Source organism: Protopterus annectens, chromosome 10.part0 (assembly GCF_019279795.1).
Source record: "Protopterus annectens isolate FY-2018-M chromosome 10.part0, PAN1.0, whole genome shotgun sequence".
Classification (NCBI taxonomy): domain Eukaryota; kingdom Metazoa; phylum Chordata; order Ceratodontiformes; family Protopteridae; genus Protopterus; species Protopterus annectens.
The window spans coordinates 1,503,906,246-1,503,923,565 of NC_056744.1; the positions used below are offsets into that span (position 1 = coordinate 1,503,906,246).

The 17,320-nt window shown below is 40.8% G+C and overlaps 1 protein-coding gene across 1 annotated transcript in view; it reads left to right on the forward strand.

The window, feature by feature from the left end:
• The first annotated feature begins 440 nt into the window (after nucleotides 1-440).
• The window catches only part of LOC122814317 (nuclear factor 7, ovary-like), a 191,062-nt gene continuing 174,182 nt past the window's right edge, over nucleotides 441-17,320 (forward strand). Inside the window, exon 1 of the mRNA XM_044086903.1 lies at nucleotides 441-1,015. Coding sequence (XP_043942838.1) covers nucleotides 458-1,015 — 558 coding nt within the window. The 5' untranslated portion in view covers nucleotides 441-457. The remainder of the gene's footprint in view (nucleotides 1,016-17,320) is intronic.

A 17,320-nucleotide genomic window follows, 5' to 3' on the forward strand; every position in this document is an offset into this window, starting at 1 on the left:
GTTATTTTTGACTTATTGTTTATTGACTTTATTTTTCTTACTATGAAATGTTGTAGTTTATACTCACACTTTCTCTGCAGTTAGTCAATACTGATCATTTCACTACTCTGATAAACAAACACAAATAATATTTACACACATGCACAGTCCCAGCATAAACAAAATGTGTAGTGTGATGCATACTTAAAGTTTCCAAGCTTATTTTCTTTTTCATATATTTGGCATAAAGTGGCAAACTCTTTTGAAGTATAGTTTCATGGAAGATGTATCTCAGATCTGCACTGTCATTAACAGTGAGCAGAGAGTAAGTGACAGACTTGTATTACATAGAAGCACTTTACTAAGTGGTAAAAGATGAGAAATCCAGCTCCCTAAACGTAGGCATGTCCTGTGACTTTAAATAGAGTGCTCCCTTATTCCTGTTAAATGAGGGTGTAACTTTGAGTTTACTGTCACAATGGCGGCTTGTAAACCAGATGCAGCTGATTTGGAGGAATGTATCTGTTCCATTTGCTTAGAACTGTTTAATGTTCCAGTGATGTTGGATTGTGGACATAATTTTTGTAGGTCTTGTATTGACAAAGTTTGGGATAGCACAAAACAACCTTCCTGTCCTGAGTGCAGAGAATTGTACCCAGACAAAAAGTATGCAGTGAACCGACTCCTAGCAAATGTGATTCAGAAAGTGCAGGTGCAGATGCAGGAGCAGATAGCGGAGATAACAGGCCCTGAGCACAAAGCAGTAATGCTAGAACTTAAGCTTAAAGCAAATCTTCTAGAGCTTGTAGGTAGAGGTGAGGCTGCAGTCTCTGAGAACAAAGCAGAGAGTTATCCTGAGCCGAATTCTGATGGGCCAGACCCTTGGCAGAAATATACTGAACAGCGCTGTGTAGAACATGGTGAAATGATGAAGCTGTTCTGTGAACAGGATGAAATTCTGGCCTGCTTGTTTTGTGTTCCTGAACATCGTGGACACAACTTCCTGACTCTGTGGAAAGCAATCAAAATGTATAAGGTAAAGGTATACTGTCATTGTTGTTGGTTTAAAAACTTTAGCATAACTTTGTTCTCCTAATTCTGGAATTCTGAGAGTACTGGCCCTATGAATATTTTTCTGCCCTTCAGGATGAATTTGTGATTGTTGAAGTTGATACCATGTTCAAAAACTGACTGCAGTTTGCTGATGTCATTTCAAAATGAATACTTACAATGTTTTTCATGTACATCACTTTGCCAGTAATAGTGCAACACGCATCACTTTTCCAATGAATAAGTGCTTTAACAATTACTCCAGAAGACCACCAGTCTTTACTGTTGCATTTGTAGTTGCTGACTGCCTGTTCTTGTGGCACTCAGTCTGCTTTAAAGATTCTGTGAGTTCTATTTCTAGCTTCTCCTTTTTGATATACACATTTATTTATTGATATTTTTGACTGCGTGGTCCCTGCTGGGCAAAGATAATTTGTTGAGGGTCCCAGGTACAAACTGTACAAGTAAGATTTTTTGCATCCTTCAGAAATACAAAGGAAGGTATGATCATGATACAATAAATGTAAGGCCCAAAAATAAGTGAAACAATGAATGATTTTAGATAAATCACTAGATGACATTCTATAAATAAATCTACAAATTACAGGGTGTGGTTGTAGGTATGTGACATTTTTTTTCAATATCAACTAGAGCTGACATCTTTTAAGAGATTAATATGTTTCACTGTGTAGTAAATTTCTGTACCTGCAATTGGTCACAACGTGAAGCTGGCATTAGAGCAGCAGTATTTTTATATTTTGTACATTTCCCCTGCATATTAAGGGTGCACAAAGAATAAAAGGGTGCACAAAGAACAGTACAGTGGCTTGTAAGACCAATGACTGCAAATTCATTTGCTGTGAGTGTGGGAGTAGATGCCAAGGGTATTGGACCTTAGACTGCTTTTGAGTTTGTTCCTTTTCTTTTAGGGAAGTGGGTCTGTGTCTGTGTGTGATTTAATTGATATGGATCAAGAGCTAGAAATTACACTGCTGGTCCATCTTATTCTTTACTTCAGACAAAACAAGTGCTGTAGAATGTGCTTCCACATGATTATTATCTGGGCTATGATGGAGGTCCAAAGAGACTTTATATGACCTTAGCAGCAGGGCAAGCTCACATGACAGAGATACTAATATAGCTTTGTTTATACGGGCACAGCACAGCTGCATGTGTAAAATATAAAATCTAGTGCTTGCTAGTATTAAACTCTTTCATAGCTGATTTGCTCTTTCTTCTTCCTCATTAATTTGCTTGCTAAATAGGCCCTGATCTGTTAATGAGCTGTTCCTGTAGTTAAGTGTAAAGGGTTTCACTCCTTCTACCTTCATTTGCTTACTGTATCACTTTTGGTAATCCATTTGATGGGACATTGCTTCTGGATCTGGAAAGGGATATTTGTGTCCAGTGGGCTTAACCATTTAACAAGTTTTTTTTTTTTTTTTTTGCTTTAAATATGAACAGTGCTGTGTTTAACGATGCAGATGTTGGCTATCATCCCAGCTCACAGTTGCCTGCATGATTATCAGTGGGGCTTTAAGGGAATATAGAGCTCTTATTTTCCATATCAGATTGCCTTTGTGAAAATAGAGGGGGTGATGGATTAGTGTTAAATGGGCTAAAAGCTAAAAATGTCTGTTTTTACTTCTGTGAGCTAATATTAACTATATATGCATTTATTCCTTAATCTCTCTGTGTCTCTGTGTCTCTCCCCTAAGTGTGAGTAACTGAGGTCTGACCCTTTTTGCTTGGACTGAAAGCTACATTTCTTTATTTCATTTTGTTTTTTGGAAGGACATCAGATGGCTAGCTGAAAGTTGTGGTGTGGAGTTTGTAACATTTTGGATATCAGGATGGGTGAATTAATGCGATAGTCATGATGTTTCTTGAATGATTCATTACTATGCATGTCGTATTGCATCACCTAACAGGAAGTTGGAAATGATGTTAATTTGAATCCTCATGTGCCTAATCTAATATTAGGCTTAAGGCACACATTTCTTAAACTATATTGCATCTTCCTCTTTAGAGACAAGATTCCTGCTGCAACTAGTTAAAGTAGCTTAGAAGAACTACTCCTTTTATTGTTTCATATGTAGTTGAACATTTTATCAACATTTTCCTTTAATCCATGCCCTGAACTGCAGCTACCTATTAGAGCAGCTCTGTAAGCAGCTGCTCTAGCCACAGAGTTTGTTAGACATGTATGGCAAAGAAGTAGTTTGCTACTGCATGGCCGGCCTTAGGCATAGGCGAACTAGGCGACTGCCTTAGGCATAGGCGAACTAGGTGACCGCCTAGGGTGCCGTAAAAGCCGGCATCATAAAGGGTGCAAATTAAGTGAGTTAACTTAAACTTTACTTCTCTCCACTTTTCAGCTGTAGCATTGCGCTCTCCCCCACTTCCGTAATTAAAAGCATGATTCATCCACCACAACACATAGAACGGCCCCCTGCTGTGTTCTTCCATTCTCTCCCTCCCCTGCATCTATTTGATGAGTCTCAGTGGCTGCTCTTGTTGAGCATCCAATCAGTGATGCTTTCATAGGTTCATACTAGGCTATCTGCCCTGGGGCAATTATAAGCCTAGCCCGATTCTGTATGGCTTACGCCACCCCTTGATTTGAGTATACTGTGCCCTTCTTAAGGTTTAGTTTACTGTGCCTCTGTCTAATAGTGACACAGGAGTAATCCCTGGGACAAACCTACAATCCCCCATCCACCTATCAAGATTCTTCTTGAAGAGATTCAGTGAGGTGCTCTGCCTCACATGAACTGGAATTCTATTCCAGAACGAAGGGAGCCTCTCTGTTATGAGCCTGTCCCTCCAGCAAGTTCTATTTATTTCTGTGCTGAGGTTCAAGTCCCTCGAGCATGTGGCTCTAAGGGATTTAGATTTACTGAGGTGGAGTATGTCCATTAATTCTGGATTTGACATAGCTTTGTATGTCAGGCATAGATCGCCTTGAAGTAGTCGGTATGCATCTGAGTAGAGCTGGAGTTTTTTTAACTGAGCAGCATATGGCATCTGTTTGAGACCCTTGATCCTCTTTTGTGAGATACTTTTGGGGTCTCTCTAATTGCTGCAGGTGTTGGGTAAGGTACATCCCAAAAGGGGCATTGTATTCTATGATGGGCCTGATGAGGGATGAATAAAGGGGCACGATTACCTCTCTTGATCTAGATGTGAAACCCTTCATGATGAGATGGGCTATGTAGAAGGTCTTTCTAACCACTTTGGCAATGTGGTTTTCAAAGGAGAGATTGCTATCAACTTGGGTCCCCAGGTCCCTAATAACTTTCTCTGCACTTAATGGGTTTCCGCCTATGTGGTAATTTGTGGGCACATTGTTTTTGCCAAAGGGTATGACTATACATTTTTTGGCATTTAGCTTCAAACCATGGCGCTGGCACCAGTTATCTGTCTCTGAGACCTTTTTGAAGGATGTTTGTGTCAGCTGAAGAGTCAATTATGGCGCTCAGTTTGCAGTAGTCTGCAAATTTGGTGAGCCATAGTCCTTCCACGTTTGCCTGTACCTCGGAAAAGTATATACCGAACAAGAGTGGTCCCAGGACAGAACCCTGTGGGACGCCACTTGTGACCGGTTTTGAGTCTGACATGGCTCCAGCAACTCTCACTCTGTGGGTTCTGTCTTTGAGCCAGTTTGCGACCCATCTTGTGACATAGGGGTTTATATTTAAGCTGGATAGCTTATCTATGATGCCCGAGTGGGGTATTGTGTCAAATGCTTTTGCAAGGTCCAGATAGGCTGTGTGGACTACCTTCCCTTCATCTATGGCTTTGGTGACTGTTTCGAAGAAGTCAACCAGGTTCAAAAGGCAGGATCTGCCCTTGACAAAGCTGAACTGGGTAGGATCTAGTGTCTGTAGGTCCCCAATGTCTTTGTTTATGAGCTCCATGATGATCCTCTCCATAGTCTTGCAGACTAAGCTAGTCAGGCTTATGAGGCGATAGTTTCCAGGGTCCGTAGAGGCTCCACCTTTGTGGAGTGGGACCACTGTTGCTGTACGCCATTCTGTGGGCACATATCCTGTAGTGAGGCTGAGATTGTATAGCTGTTTTATTTGAGGGATTAGTTCCTCTTGGAGTTCATGTAGGACACAACCTGGGATGCCATCTGGTCCCATGGAAGCAGTGTTTTTTGCTTTGGAGAGGGCAGCCTTCACCTGAGCATCAGAGATGTTTGGGAGGCTGCCCTCTGCCGGGATAGATACTTGCTCTTTTGGGGGGGAGAGGGTGGAGAAGTTTGCACTGAACCTGTCTGCCAGGATATTGGCGATGTCTGTGGGTTCAGTGTATTTTTTGTCATTTAGAATCAACTCAGAACAAGTCTGGGAGTTGCATCCCAGGTTCCTAACATAACTGAAAAAAGCTTTATGATTGTCTTTGGTGTCCTGTGCAATTTTCTCTCGAAGCTGGCCTTGGAGGATTTTATGAGGGATCGTAATTTTTTGCTAGTACTGATCAGAGATGCCTTCCCTATTAGGGATTTTGCTCTATCATGTAGTAGCTTCCTCCTTCTGTTGTACAGTTTATTTATGGCAGGGGTCCACCAGACTGGACACCTGACTTTGGATGATTGGGTCTTGGTTTTGTTTGGGATAGCATGATCCATGCATTCCTGGAGATGTCCGTAGAATGCATTTATATAGGGTTCTGCAGTTTGGGCCATAGTTTCCACTGGCCCTGGGGCCTTGAAGGATTCCACTTTGGTTTTGAGAAGTTTTTCACTGTGGCTTTCTGGGCTGGGAGTGGGGTCGGGATGTGGACATCCAGGGAAATTAATTTATGGTCTGATCTTACCAATGAGGGATATACTTCTGGTGTGGAGCATAGAGTCCCCATGTTGGTAATGATCAGGTCTAGTATGTTGTCCCCTCTTGTGGGAGTGGTGACTAGTTGTTCCATAGCATTTGAGTTTATAATTTCCAGGAACCTTTGGGGCTTGAGTAGTGCTCCCAGTCAATGTTTGGGTAGTTGAAGTCACCCAATATAATGGTGTTCGGAGAGATCTTCATGTTCTCCAATGTTTTCAGGAAAGCCGAGTGGGATTCCTGACTTTGAGAGGGTGGTCTGTAGGATGCTATAAACTGAAAAGCAGTCTTGCCCACTGTTAGTTGCACATGGATGGTCTCCGATACTTCGTGCAATGCCACTAACCTGGAGGTGTGGATATCCTTGATAAATATGGAAACTCCCCCTCCTTTTGTTGTTCGTTCTGGGTTTTGGGGCCGAAAAGCATGATATGAGGTATAGCCTGGTAGTGCTGGTGTGCTGTCTGGAGCCTTGAACCAGGTTTCTGTCACTGCACAGATATCTATGTTCTCCATACTGAGGAGAGCTTTGAGTGCGTGCATCTTGAAGTTAAGACTTCTGCGTCCCTGCAGCCACTGAGCCAAACGTACTGAAAAGACACACTGTTCTTCCATACAAAGCATACCTCTGGATCTCTGACCCGCTGCCCTTGTTTACAGGTGAATTCTTTCCTGGCTATCACCTTGTGGCCATGTCTCCTTCACTGCAAGAAACAGCCAGCCACAAAGTGACTCTCAAATTCCAGTGTTTACCTAGAGAGGACGCTAACATTTCAAAATGTATCGAAGAAAAGAGTAAAACTGTGATGGTCTACTTTGTGGTACAAACTCCTATCCACTGAATTCCTATTCATGATTTTCTCATCTTAATGTAGTAATCCACAATTTTATGAGTATTTCTCTGACTGTTGTCTGTTTTATGCCATTAACCCCCCCCACACACACACACACACACACACACACCAAAGCAGAGACTGTAACAATACTTCAGTTAAGATGTAGATATGATTTGGTGGGGGTGGGCAAATTTGATTTCTCTGTGGTGTCAGTGTAAAATGCGTTTAATAGCTAAAGATGAAGGTATTCCATCCAAAAAAGGTGCTACTGAGGAATTCGCTTAGGGAGTGTTTAAACGATTCTCTCATTTTCTGTTGTACAGTGGCACTGTGGGTTGCTATGAGAATTTTGAGTATCTTTCTGTGTATATTTTAAAAACTGATCACTGCCGTGTGTTGTTTTCACTATAATGCTTGCACTTCTATTTTGTAGCATTTGAGGAGTGAGTATTTTTTCACCATATAAAACTGAGATCCTTTATAATGATAACATAGACAATGTCCTGCAAGTGGGGCATCAAGATTTTGCAGAGATCAGATTATTTGCAGCAATGCATCACATGTGTTTTCAGTTGCTTGTGCACAGTTTACAAATGGAGCATAAAGCTAGTGGCAATCGGAATTTCTGTAGTTGAGCACCCCCGTAAAAATACAGCTATGGCACGAACTTTACCCCCACTTCTGTATGAGACCATGATAAAGTGGACTTGAGGTTCATTATTTCTCTGTAGTACAACGGACGTATTTCTTGAAGTCACGGTGCAGTTCTGTTTAGTAGCATGTTTAAGCTTCTATTTTGATAACATTCTCCACTCCCTCTGCTAATTATGTGCAGAACGTACAAATGGCTGCAATTATTTACACGTCTTTCCACTTGTAATTTACATTTTACAGTTAAATTTTTATTTTTCATTTAATTTTTGATTTGTTTAAGGGCATAATCCTACATACCTCTGAACCTGATTTTCTTGACTGAAATTTTAGCTCTGTCCCTCATAATTCCATTTAAAACTTATGACCTATGGAGAAAATGTGGTGATTTATCCTCAATAAATGACAATAATTAGAGAGAGAGAGATATTTTTGCTTAATAAAATGTATATTGTCACATTCTCTTATTCTTTTAATGCCCCAGTTTAATAGCACTGATATTTTAAGTGTCCCTAATTATGGATTTGTCCCTGATTTGGTTGAGAGCCATGCGTACATGTGATGTTGAGCGTAGCTTGTGTGTTGGGGGGCATTAATAATTAAGAAACAAGCAGTGCTAGTACTGACAAGTGGTTTTAACTGTTAGAGGTGGTGTTGACATGCAAAATACACAATCCCACTGCACACAAATCTTTTTTTTTTTTTTTTTATTTGTATCTGTTAACCAATATAATTTTATTAGACATATGTAGATGACCCTTTTTTTCAGAGCTGTTGGGAGAAAATTTCTGTTAACACTGTTAATTTACATAAATGCAATATAAAGATCTACTGTAGCAGAGACCCAGAGACCAGAGAGTGACTTACTTTGAACTAAATGCTTCACAAAACCAAATGGAGCAATACAGTAAGACTGCAGTATAAGGCAAAACTATATTAACACAGGCTTTTAGTTCTGTAGTCAGAGGTATAACATATGTCTGGTGTATTCTCTTCCAAATTGATTCATTTAAGAGAACATAGAAAGTTAGGCATGAGTTAAGAAAGTCATGGTGACATTCTGAGAAAAGTGGATATGTGTGGGAGGGGGCATTATTTGGTAGAGTGGGGAAAGATAAGTGGGGGGGATTTGAGAAAAAGTGTATTAAGATGCATGTAGAAGTGTTAAAAGTGGGATTAGAAGGAGGAGGACTGAGGGGGTGTTGATAAAGTCCAGAAGGAAGGGGGTGTCGTGGAAAGTTTATGGTTGGATGAGAAATGAGTGGGACTGAGATGGATAAGAGGGCGGATTAGAGGTGTGTGTGTGTGTGTTGAGATTTTTGCAAATGTGAGTGAGGAAATGGGGCTGGCTTGAAGATCATCTTTGGTTGTCTGTGAACAGAGTAAACAAGATTTGTTATTAACAAGGGTAGAGCACTAATCCATGTTGATTTTTATTTTCCAGATTTTGTTGAAAGGATTGCCTGGCTAAGTGTCTTGCTCAGTGCCCCACATCAGGCAGATAGTGGCTGATGGTGTCAAACCCTAGGCAAGCGGCTCCTTAAGAACTCTTTAACGTTTTATCTTGATAGTTAACACAGAGCATTATAGTAATAATGCATCATGTATTTCATTGTATTAATGGTGTAGTAAAGTACTGCCTGGTTGTTTAACAGAGACGGTGGTGTAAAGGGGGGGTGTATTTGTAGTTGTCCGCGGTACTTGGTTAACATTCTGTTGAATGAAGCTTTTGTCGTTGACGAGCCAAACCACTTTGATAAAAATGGCTGCTTCTGAAATGGAGTAGGTCCATTTTATTTAACGTATTTAATTTTTGTCCTTTTTTCCCCTAACATTTATATGACCATTTATTTTACAGTCCTTTCTGAGCATTGTTTGTTTAGTTATTGAAGGTGTGTAAATTGACTGTGTAGAACATTATCGGAGATCTGGTATTCCTCTTTGTATATGTTTATCCTACTTTTGTGTTGATGGATTGCATTGGACATTACCACAGAGAAAAATTGTATGCATGTCCTCCCCATGGTTGAGTGGGCGTTCAAAAGACATGTGTAAATGGGCGTGCCTTCGTTGAAGGTTGAACGTTGAGCTGGCACCTCTGCATTCATCAAAATCTACTGCTAATCATTAGCGGACCGGAGTTCCGCTGTGGCGAACCCTAACCGAGAAAAGCCGAAAAACAACAACAATGTAGTCCTCCACAACATGGCAATCTCCCATTTTAACAGGCTGCAGCAGGCGTCGTAATTTGGTGATTGTAACAGTGAGGTAATGATCATCTCTAAATCATAGCCATAAAACATTGTGCTGTCACCTACAAATACACAAAAAGAGAGGAAAAGCTCCCAAAACCACCACAAATATGAATAATCCACAAAAGGTACTTTGGAAAGACAGCCCAACACTCGACCAGGCTTAAAAATAAAATGTATCCAACAAATAAATAAAAACATAAAACGCATTAACGTATCGCAGCGTTTTATCCCAGATCAAAACTTCTTCAGGTGTAACAGCAGCAGTAAAAAAAAGCAAAAAAATAAAATACTATATTCATTAAAGTGTTAAAACTGCATAATGACATGAATCAAAATATAATGAATTAAAAATTAATCGTTCCCTAAAATTCAGCAAATAGCATATAAAACTAGAAGCATACTAAACATCCATACATAAATAATGTAAATATGAAAGGAAGGAAAGGCATTAATAAACATATAAAACTCATATTGGGAAGGAAAGGCATTAATAAACATATAAAACTCATATTGTACACCAGTCATAACCTAGCACCCTATATTTCAGCACGGGGGCTAGGGAGACCCCAGTTTGTCTGTTGACTTCCAGGATAATCTACCAATACACCTATTTATACTCTATTTTAGTTGCCTACAGTGTTACCATGCCTGCCCATGCTCATTCCAAGACTAGTAAGTCACGTGCACACTATGCCCAGGCACGTTCATTGGGAAAGCCCATAGAGCCAACTGTCTGTGTTACAGATACTTTCCAAAGTTTACCCTTGCTGCCAGGATTGCATATGCTATGTTGTTGTGCACATGGGCTATCATTTTTTCTCCTTGTTCCGAGTGGACAGGAACTCTTCAGGTGCTTGGTTCAGCAGGACTCCTGCCTACTTCATCCAGGAGACAAACATTTTCTTGTATAAACTATACATGGATTATCAGGAGAACCTGCTGGGTCATTGGGATGGCCCATTATATGAAACAGATGCTTGACACCAGCTTGCCAGGGAGGTGAGTGATGCCATTGGAATCACCTGCTCTGGTAAGCAGTGAAAAAGCATCAATATAGTGACCTGCACAGGTATCACCCTGAGCTGCAGCACCAATGGGAGGTGAGGGAGACTAATCACCACTGTATTGTACAGCTGCATAGGTTTACATGAACAGCTCCAACAGGTGGTGAGGTGTACATACAGTATGTTACTGTCTAGCATGCAAAATTGAAATCCTAGTTTTGTCTCCTATTTCTGCAGCTTCAGCTGTGGTGCAGCATGTGTAGCCTCTGCAGCCACCTTAGACTGCTCTGGCCAATGCACCTAGTGCTGGATCTTGGGGATGGTCACCCTCTGCAACCACCTTAGACTACAAGGTGTTTGTTACAGTATGACTGATTTTTCATGCATTTAAACATTGAAAGAACTGGAGTGGCTTTTGTGGGAGTGACCTATCTGTGGGCATGGGTCAAATAGGGGTGTTCCTTGAGTATGGTGTGTGTGAGGCTTAAGGGGCGCCAGAGCAGTAGTTCGCCTAGGGCGCCATTTCAGCTAAGGCAAGTTGCTAGGCTTTCTTCCATATCCCTCACAACACCGTACTTGTACCCAAGAGTATATGGAGTCTCAGTCAGCCTAATATATGTTTTTGGGGGGAAACTGGAGTAATCGCAGGAAAAGCAACATTAACATAGGAACAACATGTGGACTCCAAATAGGAGACCTCCCCTGACTATGAATCAAACTGGAGAACATGTTGCTGTGGGGGTGACAATTACTCATTGCACCAATGTGTTACACTATCAAGTCGTTATAAAATGCCAGATAATTACAGACCATTGAAGGCAAACCGTTTTGACTTTAATTGTGCAGGAACATGTTCCTTCATTTCTTACATTGCACATATTTCAGATATAAAGTCAAAATGTTTTAGTACAATATGAAGTAGTGTTTATAATCTAATACTTTATTTTTCTTGCCGCTGTCTAAGCATCTTGCTGGCTTACTCATTAGCTACAAAATCAGGGACGGCTTTTCTATGCATTTTATTAAGAATAGCAAGTCTGAAACTCTTGTGTGGCCTTACTTGACTAAATGCAGTCCTCCTGTGACCTTACTACAAAATCAGCATTTAATGAGGGGGAGGGCAACAGTATATGGCAAAATCAAGGACAGAGAGCTATGCTCCAGCTGCCATCATATGGGCAGTTATATTCGGTAAAGATGAGGGGTTGCCATTGCAGTTCAAGTGCTCCTGTTGCTTTGGAAGGGGAGTATTAATTATTTAGTAGAACTTTGTGTAATCCATGTAATCCATTAGGAACAGACACTGGTTCAAAGAAGTGTACCTTTCCAAACAGTAGATTTAAATACAAATTTGACAGTAAGCAATCTAGTTGGCTAGCTATGAGGCCAAACATGAGGAAACCTTTAGTTTTTCCAAAGTAAGCACTTAAAAAAACAGAAACATAAACCTGTTGCAAGCTTATTGGCTCTAGTTACTTTAGGCACATCTGTTTTTGTTTTAAAATCTGTTTAACACTGACTGCAGTATATGCCTGGTCTACAATCAGCTTGCAAACACAATATTCAATAACTTATAACTTTTTGTGGACATTGCCTCCTCTATGGTTTTTAACCATTATTTGAACCACTCTAAAAGGTATGTTCCTGGCCACATTCTAAAACATGTTTTGCTTGTCAGGTGCTAGAATCCACCATATCACTCACGTCTCTCAACAATGGGTACTGTTATGACTCTTCTCATAGTCCACGTTGGTGTGAATGACTTGAGACTTAACATCTCTGGACTATATGAAGAGAGACATGATTCACCTTGCTGAATGTGTCCAAGGCAAGGTAGGTATGTCCCAGCCTTGAGCAGCATCCTACTGTCACCCAAAAGGATGCTTCCGTACAAAAATAGTATGGTAATCCACCTCCAACAGCAGACCTGTAACCAGGGGTGTTCCGCAGGGATCAGTGCTGAGATCTCTGCTGTTTGGAATCTATTTCTTAAAGTACAAGTTAAGAATGAAGGTCTGTAGCTGGCACAGTTTGATGATGAATGCAAACTGGGAGGGGGTCAAAGAATCTCCACACAATGTCAATGGTGCAAACTGGGAGGGGGTCAAAGAATCTCCACACAATGTCAATGTCATGCAAGTGGGTCTTGGAGAAACAAAGGAATGCTACCAAAGTCATGGCCTTAAACATAATGCCAAAAGTAGTACGATAATCCCTTTCAGTAAGTGCGATGTTCCTTCTAAGTACAACATCAGTAACAACACCCTAAGTTCGCACTCCGTGGTAAGAGATCCAGGCACACAGGGTGACAGCAATCATACCTTTGATCATCATGTCTCCACAGTGGTAAGAAGGGCATTTCATATTGCTCATCTCATATGTAAGGGCATTTCATCCAGATAGATTGATGTTATAACATTCTTGCACTCTTCCCTCAAGTCAATACATGAGTACAATGCCCCTTTTTGGTATATACTTTTCCAAGCACCTGCAGCAGCTGAAGAAACCACAAAGCTTCCTATACAGACTACTTAGAGGCAATATGTGCTTTGCATCTAAGGCAAGTGTTTGACCCTGCTTAATTGGAAATGCTGCAAATACGCAAATCAAATGGTACATGGGCAACTCGCTCCAAAGGTCTTAACCTGGTATATGATGAAGATAAAACCTGCAAGAGAGACTGATTTGTCTCCCAGAGGTTACCACACCTTTGGAGTAGACTCCCACTTCCTGTCAAACAGATCACCTCAATGGCCCTCTTAAAATGCAATCTGGTCAATTCCATGGGTATCCATAAACTCACCCAGGGGTGTTCTCCCTGTGCCCCTCTTTGACAAGGGCAATTGGTGCTGATTGTGGAAATAAGGATAGAACTTGGCTAGGCTTGTATGTGGCCTAGAGCCATTGGGCTAGTAACTGCTAATGCTTCTATGATCCTATAAGTTGAGAGGTGGTCCATAATAAAAATTTACACAATAAACTAGCTATACAAATATATGTGGAAAATGTATGGTAAATTAATGCAGGAAAATATTTCCAGCACAACAAACACGCACACACATGCATGGGCAGTTCATAAACAGTGAAAATTTATAAATACTGACTATACAAAAATAGGACATTGATGGAATAACAAGTTTAGCACTTGCACAAATTTTCTGAAGAGACTGACAGACATGCATGCAGACACATGAGCACAAAGCTATAAATAATGGTGGTGGGGGAGGCCATAAACAGTGAACATGTGTAAATATTGATTTTACAAAAATAGAACATTGGAATAACAGGATTAGCTTTTGAATAAATAACAGGATTAGCTTCTGAATACATTTTCTGAAGACATGCAAGTCTGAAATGCAGATATCTGTAATTACTTTCTAACTTCAGTCTTTGTATTTTCAGTTATGCAGCTGGACAAAGAGCCAGAAATAAACCAAAGAGATTTGCCCCTCACCCCCCATCCCAAATAAAAAATAAAACCCCACCAAGGCAAAAAGGGAAAATACAAAGCAGTTGTGTTTTATATCCTTGGAGGTCTTTTATCGCATTACCTTTATTTTTTTCTGTGGGGGGGGGGGGGTGTGAAGAACTCCATGATTTACCACTTATAACTCCCCGGCCAGACCTAAAAAACGGAGCAGGAAAATAAGGGTAGTGGATCAGTGTTATGCCTCTGTCAGCAAACGATGCAAAAATACAATGCAGCAAAACAAAAATCAGGTGCCTATACTGTAATACAGTAAGTCAAGCCGTAGCTGCCACAGTTCCATATTCAGGAACACCGCAACAAATCCTGAGCCTCCAGCCTTACCTCTCTACCTCTTAGAGGATGAAGTCCAGACAAAAGAACAAATAGTGAAACTTGACTGAATTGCAGTTTTTGCATCAGCATGAATTTTCAAAAGGATATTAGCTCTGAGTAAACAAATGACTATCGTTATTTTTCTCACTTGCATCCACAGTTATTTGCCTGCGAGCAAACAGAAAACTACATATTTAACTGAAATGGAACTAAAGTAGGAGTCAAAAATCATGAAATTAAGCAGAAATCTGAACTGATAGCTATGACTACAACAATAAGCTCTGATCAGAAATTTTGCCCCAACTGCTCTGCAGTGTTTTACATCAGTGTAAACAGAAAGATATTGAACGAGTATAAGGCTGCCAATCCAAAATGTACCTACATACTGCTGCAGTCGCATTCTGTAATGTAGTTTTAGAATTAGTAAGTGCTGTTGGCTTACATTACTCTGTAACCAACATGAAAAAATAGTTGTAAAACCGAAGCGCTGTACATGAAAGTTCTCTGTTTCTCTGATTATATGCCTGAAGTGCAGAATCAAACTTTAGCCACGTTAGCATACACTCCATGAGCAAGAAGCACATTGGTTAATAACTAGTATTAAAGTTTCTTCGCTATAGCCCTGGTCAGTTGTAAAGTGTTTCTAAGAAACAAGCAGCAGCGCAAGAGTTTAGGAAGGCTGTCTGTACTTCATGCACGGTCCTGCACGCCACAAGTTTCTATTGCAGGCAATGAATACCGTAAAATAATGAGAGCTACTCAGTAATGGAATGAGTGCTATGGTATGCCCTGCAGGAACTAAGTACACAGTAAATCTACATGTATAAATAGTAAGACTGACAAAAACAATTTTGTATTAAAGGCACCCTGCTGTACGATAAATGGTGGTTCCCTCAATGTGCATGCTTTCCTGTTTCCCGGTGCAGTTTCAAGAAGAAATGATGCTTTTATACCCTAACAAGTGAGCGCACAGCGATTTATCATGGCTGCACTGGTAACTGTCCCTAGAAAGGGTTACAGTAGGAGAATTATATGAAGTGAACTAAAGTAATATAGTTTAACTAATTATAAAAGGCTGTCTATACCCTGCAGAAAAGTTAAATCCTGGCATACTTATAGCTTTGGGAGTAGATCTTACTGTAATCGGTCAATTGGGTAGTAGCAGATAAAACATATAAATGGCACAAAAAATAAGTGCCTACATTAATATTTACCAAAAGGAACACTGAAACAAACCAGTACAAAATAGGAAGCACCATTTGTAGCAGGGAATGCCAACTATGAGCCTCTTTTTCTAGAGGGAACAAAACACGACTGGAATAGAGACCTTTTAAAGTAACTTAATGCCGTGGGTGGAATCGCTAGGACATCAGCACTTATGTCAAACGTAGGGAGGGGATTAGTTCAGTGATTGACAGCATTCGAGCTTCGGACCGAGGCAGAAATGCGATTTCAGGAAGGAGCTAGTGCCCTTTTTAACAGTTGGCTTAATTTCTGGTGTCATTCCAAGGGGATCCAGTACCTGACAGCCTGGAGGACATGATTGACAGATCATGATGCTTTGCCAGAGATGGCCTTCATCTGTCTCCCCTGGGCTTCAGGCTTTTGGCAAAGGATTTTGCCTCCCCCATAGTGCCTTTTTTTTTAGGCAAAGTCATGAGGACAAAATTACCAACTTGAAAAATTCTTCTAAACACAATTTGAAGGTCATGCTGCTAATCACTAGGAGTCTTAACATGAAACTGGATTAATTGCAAGCATTTCTCACCCTGTAAGATTCTGACATTTGTGCAGTCACTGAAACCTGGTTCAAAGCTGTGGAGAGCACCACAGCCTTACCAGGTTACTTTTCCTATCATACTTTCAGACCCCAAGCAGAGAGCTTCAAAGCCAAAGGAGGTGGAGTTTCAATATTCATCAAAGACATGCACACCTCCAAGCTGGTCAAACAGTATGACACACTGGAGACACTACAGGTGCAGTTAACTATTGACAAAACACCTATTAAAATCATAGCTAGCTACAGACTCCCAACCATGACTCTGGAGGCCCACTCCACCTATCTGAACTTACTTGAATCCATCAAGATTCAACCCTCTGCCCTGATCCTGAGCGACTGTAAGTATTCAACCATAGAGTGGAAGGCCTATTCTAGCTCAAACACAAATGCCCAGAGATTCCTTGACTTTTCCAATGCATTGGATCAGCTGGTCGACACCCCCTAAGTATTCAACCATAGAGTGGAATACTATCTGGGAGGGATAGTTGAAGAGAAGGGTAGTATGAATGAGGAGTCCAAAGCTAGAATCAGAGGGGCTGCATCCAACTGGCACAGAGTGTTGGTAGTGTATGACAGAAGGAATGCCAAAGAAGCTGAAAAACAAGGTGCATAAAACAGTGGTGCTACCAATACTACTGTATGGTACAAAAACATGGGCAGCAAAGCAGAGCAGCTGAGGAAGCTAGAAGTGGTGGAGAATGAAGTGCTTGAGATGGGTAGTAGGATGCACACTGTGGGACAGATGAAGAAATGAGGACAGAGTGGAAGACAAAGTAGCTCCAATCACAGAAAGTCAGACACCAGTCTACAGTGGTTTGGACACAAATGCAGTGAAGCAGAAGAAAATTGATTAAGTTTCTGAAAGATTCTGGGCAGATAGGAAGAAGGCAAGACGAAATGAGGACATCCAGCAAAGAGGTGGATAGATTATATGACTGAAGACCTGCAACAGTTTGCCATGAGTGTTGGAAGGTAGGAGAGCAGCACTGAATAGGGAGAGATGGTGACAAGTGACATGACACCCCAAACCCATGTAGTAAATGGGGGGGGGGGTGACTAATTTGAATTTCCCCTTTGTCTGTTGGGACTCATTATTATTATTTGAATTTTGATTGATTTGGATATGTT